The 21,292-nt window shown below is 45.6% G+C and overlaps 1 protein-coding gene across 5 annotated transcripts; it reads left to right on the top strand.

Moving 5' to 3' along the window:
* Positions 1-279: 279 nt before the first annotated feature.
* Positions 280-20,715, top strand: LOC121672329 (LIM domain and actin-binding protein 1-like). Of its 5 annotated transcripts, none has more exons than XM_042044938.1 (10): positions 280-451; positions 2,414-2,459; positions 4,438-4,836; positions 9,054-9,192; positions 10,223-10,383; positions 12,669-12,773; positions 14,699-14,756; positions 15,035-15,147; positions 18,028-18,161; positions 18,538-20,715. In XM_042044938.1, the coding sequence occupies exons 1-10, from the start codon at positions 333-335 to the stop codon at positions 19,538-19,540; spliced, it is 2,277 nt and encodes a 758-aa protein (XP_041900872.1). In that variant the 5' UTR covers positions 280-332; the 3' UTR covers positions 19,541-20,715. The 5 variants fall into 5 exon arrangements, with proteins under 5 accessions (XP_041900872.1, XP_041900875.1, XP_041900874.1 ...); XM_042044940.1 differs by having other exon boundaries at positions 281-451; positions 9,084-9,192; XM_042044939.1 differs by having other exon boundaries at positions 281-451; positions 9,081-9,192.
* The last annotated feature ends 577 nt before the right edge of the window (positions 20,716-21,292 follow it).

Raw genomic sequence — 21,292 nt, 5'->3', positions numbered from 1 at the left:
ACATAGCAGTGTCACTCTGGTATCCTCCATGTCCACAGCTTCCGTGTCACTCTGCCGGCTCCCACTGCTCTCACCCCCCCCAGCATTGTGCCTGTGGCTTTATCAGGGCACCATCTCAATGGCATTTGCAGAGGAAATTATAACTGTCATCTGCTGCCTTTTTAAAGTCAGTTGATGGACGAGATCCTGAGGGGTTAGGATTGGTGGCACTGGGATGCTGGAGCACCTGAATAGGGACGCAGGAGCAAATCACTTTGTGAAACTTCTTTTCTGCTCCCAGTTCCTACTGCTGACACTATTCCTTCCTCCTGAGCAGGGGTTTGGGAGATAAGATGGAGCCTTCCCCATTCAATAGAAGGCAATGGACGTCCCAGTCCTTGAAAATCACTGCAAAAGAGCTTTCCCTGGTCAACAAGAACAAGTCCTCGGCCCTCGCAGAGAGGTTCTCCAAGTAAGTGCTGTGGGGCCGGGGAGCACCAGCTGTGTGTGTAGGTGACAGCTGGTACCTTGGGCAGGGACTGCTGTGCTCGCAGTTGCTGTGCCCTGCACAGACACACCAACAATCCCACCCTGTGCATCCCTGGGAGCGGTGAGCAAATGCTTCTGGAGCTCTGGCAGCCTTGGGACTCCGACCATTCCCTGAGAAACCTTTTCAGTGCCTGACCAGTCTCTGGGGGAAGAACCTTTTCCTGATTTCCAGCCTAAACCTCTCCTGACGTAGGTAGAAAAGGAATATTAAGCTTCCCTTTTCTCTGAGAGACAGATAAAGGGTTACACTCAAACTATAAATATTGTATACCCTGAGAAAGCTGAGTGGCAGTAACCAATGCATTTCCTGGAAAGGCTTTTATTTCCTTAAGGAATTATGTAGGCTACAGCTGGGGTTTTCAATGGGATTTGGGCAATTGAGTCTCCGAGGCTCTTGCATTAATAGTTTAACAAAGTTTTGGGGTATTTGGATCTTGAGTGTGGGGCAAACGTTATGGAATCTGTAGGAGTGGGATAGTTACACACCCACAGCTCCAGAGTTCTTCTCTGGCCCAGGGAGAAGCTGTTTGCTGTCACCACCTTGTTAAGGTAATTTATTCACTCGCTGAAGCTTGATTACAGAACCTGGTCATCTTGCTAAATGTTGATAATCCCTTGAAAAAGGCTTACTGGAAGTAATCCAAACTGCTATTCCTTAATCAAGTAGCGTCCCTCTACATAGGTGGGGTCAGTTCCTTGGAAAAAACAGTCCTGCTCTCTGGCTTTGCCGCCCTGATGCCTGCAGGGAAGAGTGTGACTTTTTAAAATGACATTAATTAAATATTCATATGTGAAAGCATTTTTGTCCATCCCATGTAATGAGTTTTGTCAGGTCAGAGACACAAAAGGCAACAGCAGAGACTCAAAAAGTGCCCCATGCTGGGCTGACTCACAGAGTGAGGGCTGGGACTCCTCATCGTCATTTTCCAGGTGCTACTTGACTTTCATCTGTGTTCCTCTTTGTTTCTTCTTCCAGTAGTGATCCCTCTTCCTCCAGCATCACTGTCTCAGCACGTTGTGTTCAAATTCGGACCCTTTATAGTGCAGAGATGTGGGTTAGTGTGTTTGCATGGATTAAAGAGGAGCTTACGCTCAGAGAGCAGCAACAGCCTGTAACACACTCACTGTTGTGTCAAAAGCAGAATTCCACAGATAAGGAAAACAGAAACACCCTTTGCCCAAGCAGATGCTGGGCTCCTTCTCTCTGAAAGGCAGAGCTCTCCTTAAAATGGCAACATTTGTCACTAATTTTCATATTTCAAAGGCCAAGTGCAATCATCTTGCACAGTGAGGACTGTGCAGGGACTTGCACCCAGCACAGTGCAGGTTGCTGGGAGCTTCCTTCAGCTCCTTAAAGGACTTTGATTCATGATCCAGGGTGGCTTATCTCCAGAGGGCTGTGATTACCCATCCCGCTGCCGCGATGGCTCAGCTGCCCAGGAGGCAAGTGCTGAATGGGGGCAGTTCCCAGCCCGCAGAGTAAAATCCCCTGGCACTTATGGAGATTTTCGGCGTATGCCAAGCTGGAATTTGTTCTGGTTCAGCAGCTGCTCTATAAAGAGCTGAGTTATTCTTGCAAGGGGGCACAGCAGACAGCTGGGTGGCGGAAACAATGCAGCTATTCCAAGGTAAACTGTCTCTATTTGGGGATCAGAGTGCTTAGGGAATGAAAAATATGAATGCACGTTATTATTGTAAACTGGATGACTGAAAATGTGTCTGTCACTTGGCTTTGTGTTATTTGCTGCTGTTGGTCCAGCCTCTAGTTTTAGTTGAGGGGAGTGCACAGAACCCTTGGTGGGGGAAGAAAAATCTCAGCTGTCTTCAGGAGCATTCAGTATTTTGGTTAAAACTTGGGTTTTGTTTGTTTTTCACTCTCTCAAAGGTATCAGAAAGCTGCTGAAGAAGCCGCTGCTGAGAAGAAGAGAAGTGTAAGTGTTTTGTATAAGTGTTTGTTTCCTTGGGAATAAACACAGCCTGCGATCAGGATGGATCACGCATGAATATTGCTGTGACAGTTGATTTTTGGAATATCAAAATTGCTGCTGTGTGTCCTACAGAAAACCTGGCTTAGATGTAGGGTTTGCTTTTGCTTCATGGTCCATGCTTTTTCCCAATGTGGAGGAAAGGAAAGGAAGTCAAGTTTCTTGCCCAAAGCTGTGTTGAATCACCAATTCTCTCCTAAGCAAAAGGCAAAATGAGTTAACCACAAGCCAGGAATACCCACCTCCTGTTCTTAGCTGGAGGCACTTGTGTGGTGCCTCTCCCTTTCTTAACTAAATTTAAAAGTGCTTAAAAGGAGCCTCCAAGCCTCCCTGAAATCCAATGTGTCTTTGAGAGCTGTAGGATCTTCTCTGAAGTGACTTCCAGGGCTGTAAATGCCCCTGGATGAGGCAGCACCAACTTTTTGGCTCTGTTACAGCCCCACATTCCTTCCTGTAAACTCCTTTGCACTTAGGTGTTCAGGGGTCAGGGAACCTTGGCTGACATATCAGGCATGAAGGTTGCAGGGCTTTGTCCTGGTCCTCGGGGTAATTTGTATTTTAAAGCACTGCCAGTATTTTCAGGATCTATAGGAAAGATTTGCTGCCTTGATTTCTTTAATGCTTGGGGAGCCACTCTTTGCTGTTTGGGATGTAGGTGAGATAAAATAAGCATTCTAAAAATTACTTTTCAGTCTTAAATTTTCTTCATTGCTTGTGCTTGTGTCTGTCAATCTTCCTGTGATCAGGGAACAGGCAAGTCTCACGCAGGAGGGACTTGTGTTAGGAAGCATGCTGGGATTCCAGAGGTGTTCCCGCAGGAACGTGCCACACAATTTCCAGTATTTCTGTTCCATTACAACACTTCCCTTATAATTTTAATACTTTCTTTTCAGTAGTCAGCAAACACGCTGATTTTTTTTTTTTTTTGAAGTGTTGGTGGATTCAAGTCAATTTGCAAAGCAGCGTTCAAAATGTGACCAGAAGAGTAATAGGGTGAGAGACTTAAATCCTAATATAGCCGCTAATCCCAGTTAATTCCTGTAAGCCTGGCAGCCCTGCTCCACTTGCAATGAGTTTGGAGTGGTCTCCGTAAGGGAGAGACAGGAAACATGCAATGGTGGCAGGTATTGGATTGGAATGGCTCAAACAGGGGCTGGGCTGTTGCTCTGGGGAGAGGGAACTGCTGGGGGCAGAGCTGGTCTGGGAAGCAGCTGGATGTGAGGTGATGCTGCTCCGGGCCTTCCCTTGGGGGTGAGGCAGTGCCAGTGACCCGTGTGCGTGTCCCCATCGGTGCTTTCAACGGGCTGAGTGAAATAGAACAAAAATCCCAGCAAGTTATTGGTTATTTTTAAACTGGAGCAGAAGGATGTTTGTTGTGAGTGCTTGGCTTGAGCTTTGGCTGTGTGGTGTAAAATCCTGGGCAGGTCTCTGGGAGCTGAAGTGTTGCTGTTACCCGAGAGCAGGAGCAGGTAACTCCAAGGATTTAGTGGTTTCTGGGAGCTAATTTGTAGCTTTTGGAAGGCCTGATGGCTGTTGTCTTCTGAAGACACTGCAGCATTTGGTACACCAGCCTCTCCTATGGCCGCCTGTGCTCCTGTTTCCTTGTTCTGGGACTGGAGGCCCTCCTTGTGTGGATTTGAGTCCCATTTCCTTCATGTGTGGATTCAGGTCTTTTGTGTGGCATTTAACTCCTGGGGTTTGACTCCCTTTTGCCTTATAAGGCCATTCCTGTTTGCTCACTTCCTGCCTTACTCCTGACTTTTCTCTTCTCCCCCCTCCTTCCTTCCCTATCCTGGATGCTTTCTCCATGTGGCACAGCTGTAACTATTCACAGCTGGCCGGGAGCGGGGATCGGTGCTGAGCTTCCTCCTGCATGGAAAGGAAGTGCTTTGGAGAGCTGGAATTAACTCCTTGTTCCTTGCAGAACACAGAAAACCTGCCCGCTCACTTTACGAGGGGGAATCTGAGCGTGCTGAAGAAGAAGTGGGAGAATCCGGTGCTGGGAGCGGAGTCTGGGAAGGAAACGGTCCGGAGCAGCTGCGCTGAGGTGAGGCACAAGGTCGGGACCAGCCGCACCCCTTCGCCACCCCCGGGGGCTGGAGCTGCCTCTGGCCAGGCGCAGTGTCCCGCTGCTGACAGCACAGAGCCCCACATCCACTCACGGGAGAGCGGCAGCATGGAAAACTGTGTGAGAGAGCCCCGTGAAATGGAAAAGCCCGAAGCCAGCGAGAGGTCGGAGTCTCCGGGGAGGATCGAGAAGTACAACGTGCCCCTGACCAAGCTCAAGATGATGTTCGAGAAGGGTGAAGCCCCTCAGGCCAAGGTAAGGATCTGTCCCTCCAAATCTTGGAGAAGCTAAAGCTGCTGCCTCCGCGGCATCAGGAAAATCCCGGGAGGGAGTGGCTCCAACTATTGACTCTGCAAATATTGTGTTCATTGTTTTAGTGAAAGCAGAGCATCGTGGTGTTAGTAACTTACTCGAGCCACACAAATATGTGCAGGGTGCTCGGAGTTGTGGCAGCTTGTGATTACTCGTTGGAGTAAAGTGAATTTGCTTTTGATAGGGTTCAGTGGAAGAGGGGAAAATAAGTGTGGAATTTATTAAGTTTTGTAAAGTGAGTTGGGATTGTTTGTGTCTCGTGAGAAGATTACAATGAGTTATGAAAATGTGAATTGCACAAAATACATATGTAGATATTTATGTACTTTTTAATATATAAAAGAGTAAGTAACTGTTTGAAGTGAGCTCAGCAATCAGGACTGTTGCAGTTGAGATGAAGCACTAAGGAGTGAGAGTTTTTGATATCTGTATCAGTATGAGTCGCACAAGCTCACACATACACACAGTGAAATACTCCCATCCTTTCCTTGCTCTTCCCTCATCTTTGTATCTTACAAAATATTTCTTATCGGGGAAAAAAAAAAATCCTCACTGGGGGAAGACGAAGCCGAGATGGCCAGAGCAGCTCCTGCCCTCACTAGTTTTGACTTGCAAATGCTCAGGGCTCGCATTTTTCTTCCAACTGCTCATGAAATCTGATCCCGCATGTGGACTGCAGCCGGCGTGTCCCGGGGGGAATTGCTTAACTCCAAAATGAGTTGCATATGCTGGGGACTTGCAACACAGTCCCGAGGCCTCGATGCTGGTGGATTTTCCAGTTTTCTCATAGTTTCCTCTCCTCCTGGCTTTGTTTTACTGCGGGTGGTTTTCTTGCAGTATTGACTAAAACAAACACATTTTGGACAAAAGTTGTTTTAATATGTAACAATTTAGGGCTCAGAGGAGCAGCTCGGTGTTAAAGGGAATTTTGGGTCTGTGTGAAGTCATTTCACAACTTGAATTTTTGGAGTCTTTGTCATGATATGAGACCTTCGCTGAACTCTTGCTGTAGGATTAATCACTCAGGATTCTCCAGGAGTTCTGCAGATGGGCTTCGAGTAACTTTATCTCAGCCTGGGGAATAAATTGTTTTGGAGCTGAGTGAATCTGAAACCGATAGTTTGTCAAGTTTAGCAATTCAAACACTGTTGAAAACCAACTAAACGCAGTAAACACCATCCAGGAGGCACAAAACTGGTCGGGTTCGGTTCAGAATTCCTATTCCAAGTTAATCTGTTACCCTTACTGCAGAAGGGAAAAGGAACGTTCTGAAGTTTAGATGTGTGGGGGAGAGGGGGCGTGTTTGGAATTCAATTCTCGTTCTGGGAATTGATCTGTGGATGGGAGGATGGTGTCAGTCAGTACAGTGGAGGGAGCTGGACGCTGTGGGGACCCAGGTGTGGCTCAGTGAGGTGGGAGCCACGACAGCTCTGCAGCTCTGCAGTTGCCTCTCCCACTTATTTCCTGTGCTTTTTCCTGAGTGAGGCTTCGTGGAACCGTTTTGGTGGAAAATTCCTTTCTATCATTGAGTCCAACTGTAAATTCAGCTGAGAGATGGCAGTTTTCCTTGGACTTTACTGAAGACTTAATGTGTTGGTGCTGTCAGAGCTTTGCTGGCAAAACCTATGTGTGAACTAAGCAGCACCACGGCTGGAAGCTCGTGGCAGTGCTGATAAATCAATTTTCATGGTTGCTGGGCAGGTCTGGGGCAGGGATCCAGGTTAGAGCCTGGATTTCCTGATTCCATCTCCCACTCCAAACAAACCTACTCTCATTTTCAGAATTACAGGTAAAATCCCATCATTTATTCATTTATTCACTCAAATCTTGCTCTGTCTTCTGCAATAGATAGGAGGCAGATCTTCTTTTATTGCATTTTCATGGAAACAAACTGCCCTAATCCCATTAGGGGCAGGCACAGCAGCCTGGATTGCTCAGTGCTAAGCAAAGACTGGAACTGATAAAAGACCTGATGTCCAAAGGATTCTTCCTGTAAGTGATAGTGAAAGCACATCCGAGGGGGAGGAGAATCAGATCTGCAACACTTCTGAAAAAGTTGTCTCCAGGCTGGTTTGTGCTTTTCCTTTAAGGCAAAACCTGGCTGTGGCGTGTAGGTGACCTCGTGGCAGGGTCATGTCTGACACAGATGGTTTGTAATGAAATAGGTGTAACTTTGATTTGGGTTTTTGCCCAGCTCTGTGCCCCAGGCAAAGCTTTACCTGTGCTCCTGGTGCTCCTGCACTTGCCCAAGTCTGAGAACTTGGAGCTTTCCATAAACGGGGAATATTTTATCTCATTTCCAAAGCAGCAGAAACTGTGCCCTGGGAATTGTGGCCCAGCCAAAGAGTGACAAACCCCTGGGGGGCTTCGTCCATGTGAGAGGAGTTACCCTCCACAAGCCATGATCCTGCTGATTCCCTGCAGTTGGTCAGTCCATCAGATGTGGTGGGGAAAGTCCCTCATCTTCCCCTCTGTTAAACATTTTTTTTTCTTTTACTCTGCTTTTTTCCTCCCCCCAAGATAAAACTGTTGATACAAAACCTACACATATTTGTAGGATATTTGTAGATTTACTGAATGTGTTTGTAGGTTTACTGAAATATCCCTGGCCTCTAAAGCTTTTGTGTTCTGGTAGTTGGGATTTTTACTCTCTGTGTTCTGCAGCTCACCCACAGAAGGGCTCTTCAGGTGAGGTTGTGACACCTGTGGATGTGAGGTGGCAAAGGGCAGGAGGAGGAGCTGGCAGGGCTCTGGAGTGGTGCAGCTGGAGCACTCCTTATCTCTCGAGCTGCTTCTGCTGATTGAGCTTTTCCTGCTGGACCCTTTGGACCCCGAATTTCTGAGCTGCAAGAGCCCCAGACTCGTGGGTTCAGGGTGATGTTAAAGGGGACATTGGCTGAATAAGGATCATCTAAGAATAGTTTTCACAGAATGAAAGTCCTCTGCAAGTCTTTACAAGTGTGCAGGCACTCCCAGACCTGAGCCTATTGGTCAGTGCAAGACTTGTCAGAGCTAAAGCTCTTTTCCAGTAAGAAAAGTTACCAAAGTCTTAAACCACAGAAATAGAAACTGTTTCCCGTGCTAATGGAAAAAGAGGTCTTCCAGCTGCATTTTCCTTTCCTGGTGAAGTTGCTGTTTGTATGGAAAGCAGCCTGATTTTTCACAGTGATTATCTTACACTGCAGTTCTGTGAAAATAAAACTTTGGAATTTCCTTCAGTTTGGTGACCAGCAAATAAGAAAATCTGGGGGGAAATGTGTGGTTGGAGCATCTTGCCAAACCTGTCTTTTTCTCTACACTAGCCTCAATCTGAATTTCCATCTGTGATTTAACTCTTCCTAGAGAGGAAACAAAGGTCCAGCACCTTCTAGGATTTTATAGGTTGACTTTCAGCTGTGAGTACATCCTATCTTGATGGAGTCCAGTTTAACCCTGTGCTCACAAACTTTTATCAAAGCTGTGGAAATTTCTTTTTGCGCTTTCTTTTATTGAGATTTAGATTCTGAGGAGCTGGTCTCAACAAATAAGAATAAAATCTGGTTGAAGCAGCCAGAGCATCTGTGTGGTGCTACAGGACACCCTGTCCAGCTCTGCAGCAGAGAGTGATTATCCTGGGGATCCGAGAATATTTATCTCTAACACTCTCCTGCTTAAGCTTCAGCCTTATCAGACCTAATTAGGGAATTATTTGGTACCAAATGCATGAACTATCCAAATCAAAACAAGTATCTCTAGATAACTTTTATTACAAAACTATGAATTCCTTTTTCCATGGCTGAAAATGAATGCAGATTTCGGATAAGTGGTTCCTTGCATCCTTCTTCTGATTTTAAATTGTCATACAATGACCGTGACTATTGGCTTCAACAGAAATTGCACAAAATGTAAAAATCTAGACTGAAGTTTTGTATATGCAGTGGGAACAACTTAAAAATCTGATCTTTGTGGTCCTTTTCAACCAAGACAACTGCCAAAGGGCACCAACTGACCTCTCTAAGAAAGTGTTTTCCAGGTGACAGAGGGTCAGGTACTCTGTGATCAAACTTTATATTGGTTAAATAAGATGTCACCTGCTAGACTTGTTTATTCCAGTAAAGCAGATTTGCTAGTGACACCTGTGCCTCTTAAGGGATTACCCACAGCAATCCCTGTGTGTCCAGGCAGCTGATGGGAGGGTGTGTCCCCAGCAGGGCCCCCGGGAGCCACGGAGGGCAGCCTTGGGCAGGAGGATTTCAGAGAACAGCCTCTCCTCAGAGGACTGCGATGCCGCCCAAGGAGAGAGGAGCCACAGCACAGCAGGTCAGGAAACCTCGGGGCTGGGGCTTGGCTGGGTTGGTTTGGTTTTTGTTTATGAGATAAATCTACTTTATACAACACAATAGAAATTTTCCTGGAGGTGGCCAAGGAACAACTGGACATGGCACTCAGTGCTCTGGTCTGGATGACAAGGTGGGGATCAGTCAGAGGTTGGACTCACTGGTCTTGGAGGGTTTTTCCAATCTCAAGGATTCTATGAAATAACTTTTGCCCTTCCAAAATGGAAGGAAGTGCAGCCACCTTCCAGCTGCAACGGCCACCAGCATGCCATTTAATGAGTGAAGCCTTGCTGGGAGTTTTAAACCATTCCACTCTGAAGCATGGGAAACCAAGGCACAGGGAATAACCAACAAGTTAAGGAATGCAACCCATTCTTTCCCTGTGTCTCAATCCTAGAACTACTTTGAATAGTCAAGCTAATTTAGGAAGCAGTGAACAGACAGTCAATGTTCCTTCTTCCTCCTTGCTTCAGTCCTCATCCCTCCTACCCTGGCCAGGCACAGGGAGCTACTGTGAGCTTTGACTTAAACAAAATTATGTATTTTTATCTGTTTGGAGACCTTTTTCTAGCAAACCATTTGCAGTCTTTTGGGGTTTCAAGGAATAGCTGATATTATAAATACTCATAGAACATCCTAAATTGGAAAGGACCCACAAGGATCATCCAGCCCAACTCCTGGCCCTGTACAGGACACCCCAACAATCCCACCCTGTGCCTGAGAGCATTGTTCAAATTCTCCTGGAGCTCTGGCAGCCTTGGGGCCGTGACCATTCCTGGGGAGCCTTTTCAGTGCCCAACTCCCCTCAGGGGGAAGAACCTTTTCCTGATATCCAACCTAACCCTTCCCTGACACATCTCCAGCCGTTCCCTTGGCTCTCACTCCTTACTGATACACGCTGTGTCCTCACTGGCATGATCCTGGAGAGAATGGCAATGTTTCTTCTCCCCAAGAAGGATCTTGGTAAGTGCTCTGAGAATTATCCATTATTCATGTTTGGTTTTTTTTACCAGGATATCTTGTAGAGACCAGTCCAGGAGTCAGCCCAGACAAAGCAGAGACCAGGAGGAACCTGGACATGCCCCGTTTATCTGAGACGTCAATAAAGGACAGGCTGGCCAAGTACCAGGCAGCTGTGTCTAAGCAGGGCAGTTCCTCAGGCATCATTCCCATGGTAAGTCTTGGCTTGTGTGGAAGTGAATTTTTGTCCCAGCCTGAGACTGAAAAGATGATCTTATGGAAAGCAGGCTGCTTGAGGGTAATGCTGTTTTTTTGGAAAACAATTCTGTGCCCATAGGAGTAATTTCTTATGAAGAGTTGTCTCTACATACTGCAGGAAGAAATAAGTATATTTGCATCTTCCTGGAATAATGTTGAAAGTTTTCCAAGGGATTAATTGCTGGCACCCTGACCGAAGTCCTTCTGAAGCATAGTTGACGTTCTTTTTCTTTCTGAGTGTCTGTAGCTCTCTGCATGTTTCTTGGTTTTGCTTAAAAAAGAAAACTCAACTCAATTCCATGTTTTCCATGAGCTCTAAGCTGTGGGAAACTGAGGCACGGCAAGATGAAGTGACTTTGTGTCACACAGCGCTCAGAACTTGGATCTCTTGGCCTGCAGCTTTGGGATCTCCAGTCGCTTCTCCTCACTTTGCTTTTCATCTCCCGTCAGGACTTCTCACCACTCTCTGAATCCAATTAGACTCTTGCAGTGAATGAACCTCTGCCTGTTTTGCAAATATTTGATCAGGAACTGAACAATTAATGAAGTGTTGCAGCTGAGGAGGTTTCAGGAATCTCAGCTTTTGTTAAAAACTGCTTAGGTACATTTGCTGGAAGTTTCTGATACTTTTGCTGAATGGTGGGAACTTATATTGCTCAAGCATTACTTTTATTAACCAGAGTAATAGATTTGAAGAGGAAAGGCCTTTTTAAGCTGGGAAACTTGCCCTGGAAATGAGAGCCCGAAGTGCTGGTTCTCCCTCAGAGGAGCGCCTGCTTCCCAGGAGTCTCTGTAGAGAGCCAAGGGCCTCTTCCCAGCTCGAATGATTCCTGAATTTCATCTCCACGTGGGCCAGATTCTCCAGCTGTGGGAGGAGGGTCAGTAAAACCTTCCCTGCATGAATGGAAAGTCCTTGCAGCCACTGCAACAAATCTGATTAACCTAATTGCCCATTTCTGCCTCCTGGACTCGTTTCCTGATGCCTTTTCCAGTTTGGGGCTCAGAGTGCTGGCTGAGTCACTAAATTCTGTCCTGATGGCAAGAGATTTGCCATTTCTCCAGAGGCTCCTGTTTGCAGCCCCCCCAATGCTCTTGGTTTAGTGTCAGTCCACCCTGATGCTCTCAGGATGCCCCATTTGGGCACAATCTCATCTCATTTTGACCTGGCACTTGGACGAGGGCAGCGTAAGATAGAGCAGACAGGGGCTCCCGTTTGCAGTGCCACTGTTCCAACAGCAGCCCTAACCTTTGGATCTTCTCCTCCCCTGCTAGCAAAGCAACCAGGGCTTTCTTGATATGGAAGTGTGGTGTTTGTGCTGCCCTTCTCACATCTGGGCTACAAAGGAAAGCCAGAATCTGTCTTGGGATCAACTATTTTGGGGCATTGTGGTGTAATAACGCCTGGATTAAAACTGATGCACACTTGGTTCGAGCAGGGGTGAGGAGCAATCAGTGTTGCAAGGGATGCAGGAAGGGGAGGGAAAGGTGCTGGGCAGCAGATACAGAGATCTAAACATGAAAATGCCAACATTCGGTTACAAACCTCTTGGATGTGGTTGGTTTTGTGGAGACTTGTGTCCAAGTGCAGGAAGACACTGGTGCTGGCATGTGGCTCTTCGTCTTTCATGTCATAGAGAAGATGCCTTGTGAAAAGCACGAGGCTTCCAATGATCTTGTGTCCTGTGGCAATGAAAGAAACACGAGGTTTCACTGGATTTTATTGGTTTTAAAGTCTGAAAGATCCTTCTGTGAAAGTCTTAAGTCAGTCTATTAAGAACAAAAATCTCAGGAAAACAGAGTCAGGGTTTTGACTAGAATTGAAGCAAATGTGGGATTTGCTTTTATGTCAAATTGTATTTAGGAATGACACTGTACTTTAGGCAATGCTTGTCTGGAAATACTTGTCATTCCAAGTGAAAAGTTAACATTTCTTGAAAAGGGAGATGTGGATTGAGCAGGGAATATTTAGGAGTTGATTTTAAACAGGAGTTTGGAAGAAAAGGGTTGTTCAGGGAAACGCTGGCATTACCTCCTTAGAGCACAGTAAAATTCTACAGCCCAATCCTGTTCCCTCATTAGAATATGTCACTTAACAAGTGTTTATACATTTTTATGGCCCTTCCTTTAGTTATCACTCCATGTACTCAAAAAACAGTTTTTAAAACATTTCAAGAAAAATAGAAAGCACATATTTTCTTAGGAGAAAAGAACTTGTCACCTTTCCAGTGCTTTGTCCTATAGAGTGAGATTCAAGCCAGTGAGAGTGAACTCAAGAATTACAAATCTGGGCAGAAGGAGAATCTGGCACCAATTGAGGACTCCAATTCCTGTCAGGATGGGGAGAAGGTAAGATGTCCGTTCTGGTGGAGATCAAGGGCTTTGTTTTAAGTGGAACTGGCTGTGGAAGCACAGCTGATACACTGGTTCCGTGTCCCACATGCCATCTGGGAATCGAACATGAGCAGCTGATGCAGATTAGTTACATGCTGCAAAATTCCTGATTTTTTTAAAATTTTTTTTTAGTCTGTCTCTGAATTATAAGCCAGCAAGTGTCTGTGGAAGAGAATGTCTAGAGAAGTTTTCTGGGAGAGTTTTTCTGTATTGGTAGGTTTGTTTTATGGTGGGTTTTTTTATAAATGAAAAAATCCACACCAATTAAAAAAAAAACCCATAAGCAACTTTATATGACCCAAGTAAAAGGAGTTTATCACTGTTTCTTCTGCATTTAGTGGCTAAATTTTAGGGTAACTGGGAATGGCAGTTTGGGTTTGTTCCTGGTTTTGAGCTTCAGCTATAAATTGAGACTCTGTAAACTGGACTCAAGCATTTGTTCCCTGAACTGGGGACAGCAGACGGGATAAAAGTAGCTGAATAATAATTGGGGTACTGTGTATTCCATCCAGGCTGAACACGTGGCAGCTTAATGCCAGGAGAGCTTTTAGAGCTTTTCAGCCTTCCTTGGGCAAGGGGCCAAATCTTTGCTTTCAGCTGTTCCTCAGAGACAGCTGAGCAGCTTCATGTCTGACTGGTGGAGGCTGCTTCCTGCTCCAAGGTGAGTTAATTAAAAGACCACCTGTTAAATCAGAATATCTCCCTGTTGTGAATGGAAGATTTGAATAAAATTTCTTGTATTCAGCTGTAATTGCAGAGTTACTTGTTGAGGTGTCCAGGTGCAACGAGAACCTGAATAGAGCATTGTTTGGGAGCCAGGATTGTCCTTTGGAAGGGATGTGGTGAACTTGGAAATGAGCCTAATTAAAGCTGCTTGTCATTAATGTCAGAAATGGGAATCCTCTGGCAAAAAGGAAACAAAAGACACTTCACTCTGTCATTTTTCACACTGCACCCGTGGCACATTCAGTAGCCAGACGTGTGTGGCTTCAGCAGTCTCAGAACATGTTCATGCTCTGCCCAGGACAGTGGGGTACAGCTCTGTTTTCAGCAGACCAGAGGATGTTAATACGTGTAACTTGCCTCCTCGTTACCTCGTTAATTTACAAATTTCGGTTGCTCGCAACGGACTTTTCAATCATTAAGGTGAATTAGTGATGATTTGCAGTTAATCTTGTTTACAGTACTTTAGTTCCTCAGTGATTAAATAGCAATAGTGCCAAGTTTAATAAGGAGTTATATGTCAAGAGCTTTATCTGTAGCATGTTTTGTTCATGGTTGCACTTGATGATCTTAAAGGTCTTTTCCAAACTAAACAATGCTGTGATTCTGTTTAGTATTTGAAACTGGTTTAGATCCAGTTTCTCCAGTTTTTAATCTTTTTTAATTACTAACTTGTTTGTTTTTTTTTTTTAATTCAGATGTTCTTTTTTATTTTGGGGTTTGTTTTGGTGTTTTGTTTTTTTTTTTCCCAAGAGCACAGTCTCTGCTGAATGTTTAAGTGTCAGAGATTGGTCAAATGTTGGAGGGAGCCATGAGATTTCCAGTAAATATGCTGCTTGGGGTCAAGGGATTTGTAAGAGAGAAAACCTGGGAGGAACCTCAGCAAATCAACCAAGATTTGAGGGTTAATAAAGGTGTACAAAGAAACAGAAATCTGATGTTTGTGTGTGTGAACCCTGTGAGGGTGTCTGCTTTATAGCCAGGACTCTCTTGACCATCAGCTGGAGCCTTTTGTGCCTCAAAAACAAGGAGTCCTTTCCTGAGCCCCTCAGGTCTCTCCCTGTCTCGGTGCTCAAACTGCCTGGTGCCTTCCTGGGGCCATGATTGTTCAGATCTCAGAAGGTCAGAGGTTCTCATTGTCTCATTTTCTCTTGCAGGTTTCTGTAGGTGAGAACAGCTTGTCTTTGCACTCTGGTCTGCTGGAGGATGGCCATGGTGAGCCCTATCAAATGATTAATTAATAAAAACTGTCTTGTACTAAAAATCTGTCCTGTGCCTAACACAGACTTTACAAGAATTGCTTTCCTGTTCAGAAGTTCATTTGCAGCTGTAATTTTAAAACATCTCTAACTCCTGTTGCCCTGATTGAACACTTCTAAATGTAGCTCCCTCACTGTTTAACTTGAACTGATACTCTGGTGGGTCTTGTGAGCATAAGCTGCCCACGGTTTAACGCCATTGTAATTGCCTTTTCTCCCTCCTCTGCTCCTCAGCTGGACAGTCGGAGAGCGAGGCAGAAGCTCAGAAACATGTCAGCTCAAAGCAGCAGAACCTTGGTGCTAAAGCAGCTGGGCAGACAGAGGCCTCCCCACCGAAAGCCGTGAAGGTAACGCAGCTCTTTAGTCTCAAGCACTGGTGAAGGTTAAAACCAACTGTTGTCCCTATTTAATACTGAAAAGCCTAAATGTGCTTAAGCATAAAGGTCTGGCAGTAACTGGATCAATACCTGCTCCATCCTCATCAGAGTGTGATTGTGAGGGCACTTTAATTCGGGGTGGGAAAGCACCTCAGAACGGTCAGGTTTTCCCCACAGACTGGGGGGGAGTTGCTTGTTGCTGTTACACCCCTGTGACAGAGGGGCTGCTTCTCTTCAGTGTGGCAGAAGGGCTCGAGCAGAGGATGGTCTCAGATGAGGTCCTGGTACTGATCTCCAGAGCTTTTATCAGTCTGGGACTTTGCTTTGCTCCTCTTCCAGCTGTTCCCAAGGTAACTGCAACTGGTAGTAACTTTATAGTGAGGGCACTGTGGTGCCTGACTCCATAAAAATAAGTATGGCTTTCTGACTAATGAGTCTTTGATGTTACAGTTTCTTTAGGGAGCGAAAAAGCAGATGGAGAACTTTGGGACAGGGATGTAGTTGCTAATCTGATTAGATAACAAATGGCAGTGCTGGATGGTTCGGTCAGGCTGTACTTGCTCATCACGTGTGTTGTTTGGGGTTGGGATGCTGATTCCCTCAGCTGCCACACACTTCCTGGCTCACTCCTGAGGAAACAACTGGGCTTTTGTTGTTTTCCCCATCTTTGGGAGGAACAGCCCTGAGCTCGGAGACTGGGGAGATGTGGCTTCCCAGTGTGCCAGGGAAGAAATGCCAGTATGGGAAACTTGAGCTGCCAGTGAGAGTTGTGTGATCCCAGTCTGTGACACACAACCTGCATGTCCTGGTGCTCTCTGCTCTCTCTTGATATTATCAAAACCATTTTAGCCTTTTGCCCAGTTACTGCTTTAGATGCTGCACTGTGAGATAGAAGCTGCTGTTTATTCATGCAAGGTTCCTATTTGTCTCTTCCAGCTTCTGTCTCCTGTTCTTGGTTCCTAACCTCTCCTCCTGCCTTCTGCTTCCCTCCTAATGTGAGCTCAACTCTCAGCTTTCTCTCAAGTCCTTTTTATACTTACTGGGCCTCATCTTCCTCCTGTAGCTCCTATTTGTAGTGTCCTGGAAAGGAATTTCTGTCTCTTCACAGCCCAAAACGCCTCTCCACAGACATAGGGCTCATTGTATGCAAGTAAGTTCCTCTCCTTGGATGGGGATGTGACTGCAGAAGCCCATGCCAGCACTGTTGTGTCACCATGCAAAACCAATGCCATCATTGAGCTCACTGAGCTTTCAGGGAGAAAACGTTTTGATGGGCAAGCAAATTGTTACTGCCTTGCTCCATGTGGCAAGCACAGGTGATCAGATTTTTGTTTGCATCACTAAATCTCTTTTTTTTTGAGATTTCATTTAGTGACTCGAGATTCAGAGTTTAGGCAGCACCTAGAAACTTTGGATTCTTTTTCAAAAGGAATTCCGAATTTTGTTAGTGAAGCTGTCATCACTGGAACTTTAATCTACTGTAACTTCAAGCAATGCCTGGAAACCCTGAAATACATATTAAAATGGAATTAAATTGGCAGCAAACTTTATGGTGGTGACAAAATGACTTGAGCTGGCTCCATCTTCAGCAATCTGCCCTTACACACTGGAACTTTCATTCCTAACCATTGTTTCTAGACTGTTATAAATAAATTTCTGTGATTATGTCTTCCTTTGACCTTCCTGTTTTTTCTTTAGCCATCAGATTTTTCCGTAAAGCTTTTTGTAAGTTTGTAGCAGGTAATTCTTTCCCACGGAAAAGCCATACTATAAGTATGTCTGTGCAGACTTCAGAGTGGAGCCTGGGCTGCTAAATCATTTGTAATCAACATGGAGCCTCAAAATGCCAGTGTTGTGTTATTTAATTTATCCTGTAAAGTGTCCTCCCCATTGGCCAGTGTTAATAGATTTCAAGGAGTAAATGGCATCCAGTGACCTTTTCTCATGGACAATGTTCTTGCTTCCTTGATGCTGTTGAAAAACAAACGTGCGATCTTTGCTGCACAGCAGTGACACTCGACTCCTCAGTGCTCAAGTTTATCCTTGCACTAACCCCTCAGGAAATTCAGTAAGCACATAAGAATTTTAGCTGTTTAACCTCAAAGCTCTGCTCACTTTGAATCTTGAGCAAGTTTGGGGGGCTGCAAGTCCTGAAATCTGAGTGTAGTTTCTTTGGGATAGAGCTGGAATTGTTTACAAGTGAAGTCAGGAGTGTTTCCTGCTGTTGTATCGGTGCTGAGACTATTTCCTCCTCTTTGAGAGGAAAGATTTAACAAAAATGGATAATTTCAAACCACTGAGCAGCCTGTTTCACCCCTTTCCTCTCCCACCCTGCACTTTTTGAGGCTATTTCAGTTCTTCTGGTGGACAGTGTCCCTGGCCGTAGCAGGGGATTGGAACTAGATGACCTTCAAGGTCCTTTCCAACCCAAACCATTTCGAGATTCTCTTTTTCTGCACGGTTTTTATTATTTTGGTATGTCTCACACTGACTGTAATCAACTGGAATGTTTCATCAATCTCCTATCAATAAAAACTGGGGCTGCAGGAACGAGACAGCTTTGGGGAACTGGCTCAGTTTTAGTGCTCTCATTGTTCTTTCCCAACCATTGCTCAGCATGTGATGCTTCAGCTGTGGGATTCACTGGGGTGAAATCTTGGCTCCCTGTCAAGCCACAGCAATCCCATGGGCCTGTCATAGCTTCTTGCTGCCCACCAGACCCCGCTGCACCATAATTAGAGAGTGACTCTCTGCAGTTCTTGAGAGCTCAGGAAGCTGTGCATGAACTCTTGCCAAGTCCTCAGCAGTTGATGTGTTTTCCCGTTAACAAACTTTCTCTTCCCCCTGTAGAAATTCCAGTTGCCAATGAAGGAAACCTGTGTTGGGTGTCAGAAGACCGTGTACCCCATGGAAAGGCTCTTTGCCAACCAGCAGGTGTTTCACATCAGCTGCTTCCGCTGTTCCTATTGCAACAGCAAACTCAGGTACGTGCACTGCTCCCTTGGCTGCCCTCTGGGAAGTGTATTTTCCTCTCGCAGCTGAGGAAGGTGCTGCTCAGGCCTAGCTGAGCTGGAAGTCACCATAATCCAGTGATTTGTGCAGGAGTGTAGGAGAGGTAACGCAGGCCTAGTTCTGCCAGTGCCTGGTGCACTTGATGCCATTTTTAAACTCTTAATGTAATTTTATGTGGGGAAAAATATAATGTCCGGCTTTACAAAGAATTCCTAGAAAGAGCCATACAAACCCTGCGGGCTGTAATGTGTGGAAGACTGAAATTGAATCTCTTCTGTAACACAACTAAAATAGACACCCGTGTCAGTGGCCCTGAGCTCTAACGTTTGATCTGTGTTTCCTGAACAGCCTCGGGACGTACGCGTCTCTGCGTGGGAACATCTACTGCAAGCCTCACTTCAATCAGCTCTTCAAGTCCAAAGGCAATTACGATGAGGGCTTTGGACACAAACAGCATAAGGAATTGTGGGCAGGTAAAGCTGAATGTGAAGAATCCCCGGAGAAAACCGTCCATGGTGTAAATGCACCAGAAACTCCACAAAGCCCAGGAGTAGAGGATGCCCCGATTGCAAAAGTGGGAGTTCTGGCAGCAAGTATGGAAGCAAAAGCTTCAGCTGTTCCTGAAAGAGAAGAAAGACCAGCAGAAACAAAAAAGCTCAGGATTGCCTGGCCACCTCCATCTGACCAAAGTATCCAAGGAAGTGCCTTAGATGAGGGCATCAAAGTACTTAAACCCAAGTGGCCTCCAGAAGAAGAGATTTCCAAGCCAGATGTGCAGGAGGATGTGGATCTGGATCTCAAAAAGTTAAGAAGATCTTCCTCGCTGAAGGAGCGAAGTCGCCCCTTTACTGTCGCAGCCTCATTTAGAACAATATCTGTTAAAGGCCATAAAACAGAGAATTCACTGTCTCCTTCTAAGGCAGAGAGAGATACCTTGAAAAGGAGTGAGGAACTGGAGAGAGAGGTTGTCATAGAGAAAAAGCAAAAGGAAAAGAAGGTTGAGCATAGGAACATCCAGGATGTTGGGGAGAAAAATGTGGAGGAAGAACGGGAATTGTCTGGTGTCAAAACAGTAGAGCATAACGTTGTAGAGAATGGCCAGGTGAATGCAGACACAGATGAGGAAGAACATGCTACGGAGGAGCCAGAAATTCCAAAGGAAGAACTCCTTGAACCAAATTCTCCTAAACATTCCAGCTTAGCCAATGTTGTGACTGCTAAGGAATCATGTCCAAACCAGAATCGCAAATCCCAAGACGTTGGGTTTTGGGAGGGTGAAGACGTGGAAGATCTATCTGTGGAAGAACAGATCAAAAGGAATCGCTACTATGAAGATGATGATGAAGAATAAACTGGCCTTTTACTAGAAAACTCGCTGCAAGGTGCTGGGCCTTTTGAAATGGGTATTTTTAGCTTTAACGAACAGCTCTCCTGGATGAAGTGATGCTGCACTGCACATCGGCGTTAAGGGAATCTGCGTACAAATTATCTCAGCTAGAAAACTCTGGAAGCCTGCAAATTCTTTAGGTGCATGGAACAAGCGTCTGGCTGTGGGATGGCTTCAGCAGGTAGTGTCTGTCCCCAGCACGAGAACAGAGCTGTTCTCTGCTGTCTTATCCCTTTGAGCTTCAATAGGTATTTCACTAACAATTTATGGAATTCCACTGCACTTGCCGTGGTGGTGTGGGACAGGGCCTCTGGAACACACCACCTGTAACCACTACAAATGCTACTGCAGTGCTTAGGGACCAACTTCAAAGGGACTTCCTGGCCTGCTTTAAAATGGTCACTTAATGCACTTTAATACATGGAAAGGGCACAACTGGGCTTTTTTTTTAATAATAAAAACATTTCTGTGTGTAGTGTCCAACAACTAAAGCATCCTACACTGAGTGCAATGTGAATTTCTGTCTCAAACCTGCCTGTGATCGGTTGAGGAGTCCCTGCACAACTGGAATGGTGCCCGTTGCTGGACCATGTGTATTTCAGTGCTTTCCCAGGAGCTGTGCTGGCTGCCAGGTCTCTGCAAAAGACAAGTGAACGCTTTGGAGCAGCCCGCAGGGCATTACTTCTGCATTTCACACGCATTTGAAGTGGAGTTTTTTGTTCATTTTGTTTTTGTTGTCATTTCTTTTTTTACTTGGAGTTCTTAATCATCATTTAAAACTGCAGATAAGATTCTTAAGGCCTTTTGACAACTCTGAAATCCTAGTTGTATCAAGCTGCCATAAATCTTTTCCTTACAGCTGTGAAATTGTGCTGCATTGCAAAAATCTCTGGAATCAGTGACACTTTTCCAATTGCCAGTGTTGAAGATTAGAACATTTTTTAATTTGACTTCATTATTTTACAAATAATAAAATCTTGAATGGGGGGAGGAGGCCCTTTTTTTTTATTAGCTTTTATTTGTACTGTATTCTCAAGAGAATTAGATCTTAACAATTCTTGAGGTGTAAAATATTCTGCTTTCTTAACAGTTCTGCTAACGACAAAACCTTCAATAAAGTTTGGTCGTTTCCACTATAATTGAAGTCTGCATTCATCTTGTTGCACAAAGAGGCAGTGTTTAAAGAATTGTCATGAAATCATGGGATGGTTTGGGTTGAGGGGGACCTTAAACCTCATCTTCTTCCACCCCCTGCCGTGGCAAGGACACCTTCCACTAGACCTGGTTGCTCCAAGCCCTGTCCAACCTGGCCTTGGGCACTTCCAGGGATCCAGGGCATCCTCTGGGAAATGCATCCCAATGACCTACCACCCTCCCAGGGAGGAATTCTTTCCCAATATCCCATCCATCCCTGCCCTCTGGCAGTTTGAAGCCATTACCCCTTGTCCTGGCACTCCAGGCCCGTGTAAAAGGTCTCTCTCCATCTTTCCTGCAGCTCCTTCAGGCACTGGATGGCCACAATTAGATTCCCCCCAAAGCTTCTCTTCTCCAGCCTGGAGGCAGCTCTGCAGGTGGGGTCTCACCTGAGCAGGACAGAGGGGCCTCAGCCCAGGCTCGGGGGGTTCCTGGGGCACGTCCAGCTCTTCTCCACCAGCACCGAAAACCCTTCTCCCCAGGGCTGCTCTCCATCTATAAAAATGGAGGGGAAAAGATGGG

This window comes from Corvus kubaryi, unplaced genomic scaffold, assembly GCF_017639235.1.
Source record: "Corvus kubaryi isolate FWS band 111438036 unplaced genomic scaffold, C.kubaryi_AGA036_p1.0 50140, whole genome shotgun sequence".
In the NCBI taxonomy this organism is placed as follows: domain Eukaryota; kingdom Metazoa; phylum Chordata; class Aves; order Passeriformes; family Corvidae; genus Corvus; species Corvus kubaryi.
This window is presented reverse-complemented; position numbering and strand designations above follow the sequence as displayed.

Excerpts from the sequence above, each read along its gene's own strand:
- LOC121672329 (XM_042044938.1), top strand. The coding sequence starts at position 333 with ATGGAGCCTTCCCCATTCAATAGAAGGCAATGGACGTCCCAGTCCTTG. Across the intron at positions 452-2,413 it reads CTCGCAGAGAGGTTCTCCAA|GTATCAGAAAGCTGCTGAAG; the intron begins GTAAGTGCTGTG and ends ACTCTCTCAAAG. Across the intron at positions 9,193-10,222 it reads GAGGAGCCACAGCACAGCAG|GATATCTTGTAGAGACCAGT; the intron begins GTCAGGAAACCT and ends TTTTTTTACCAG.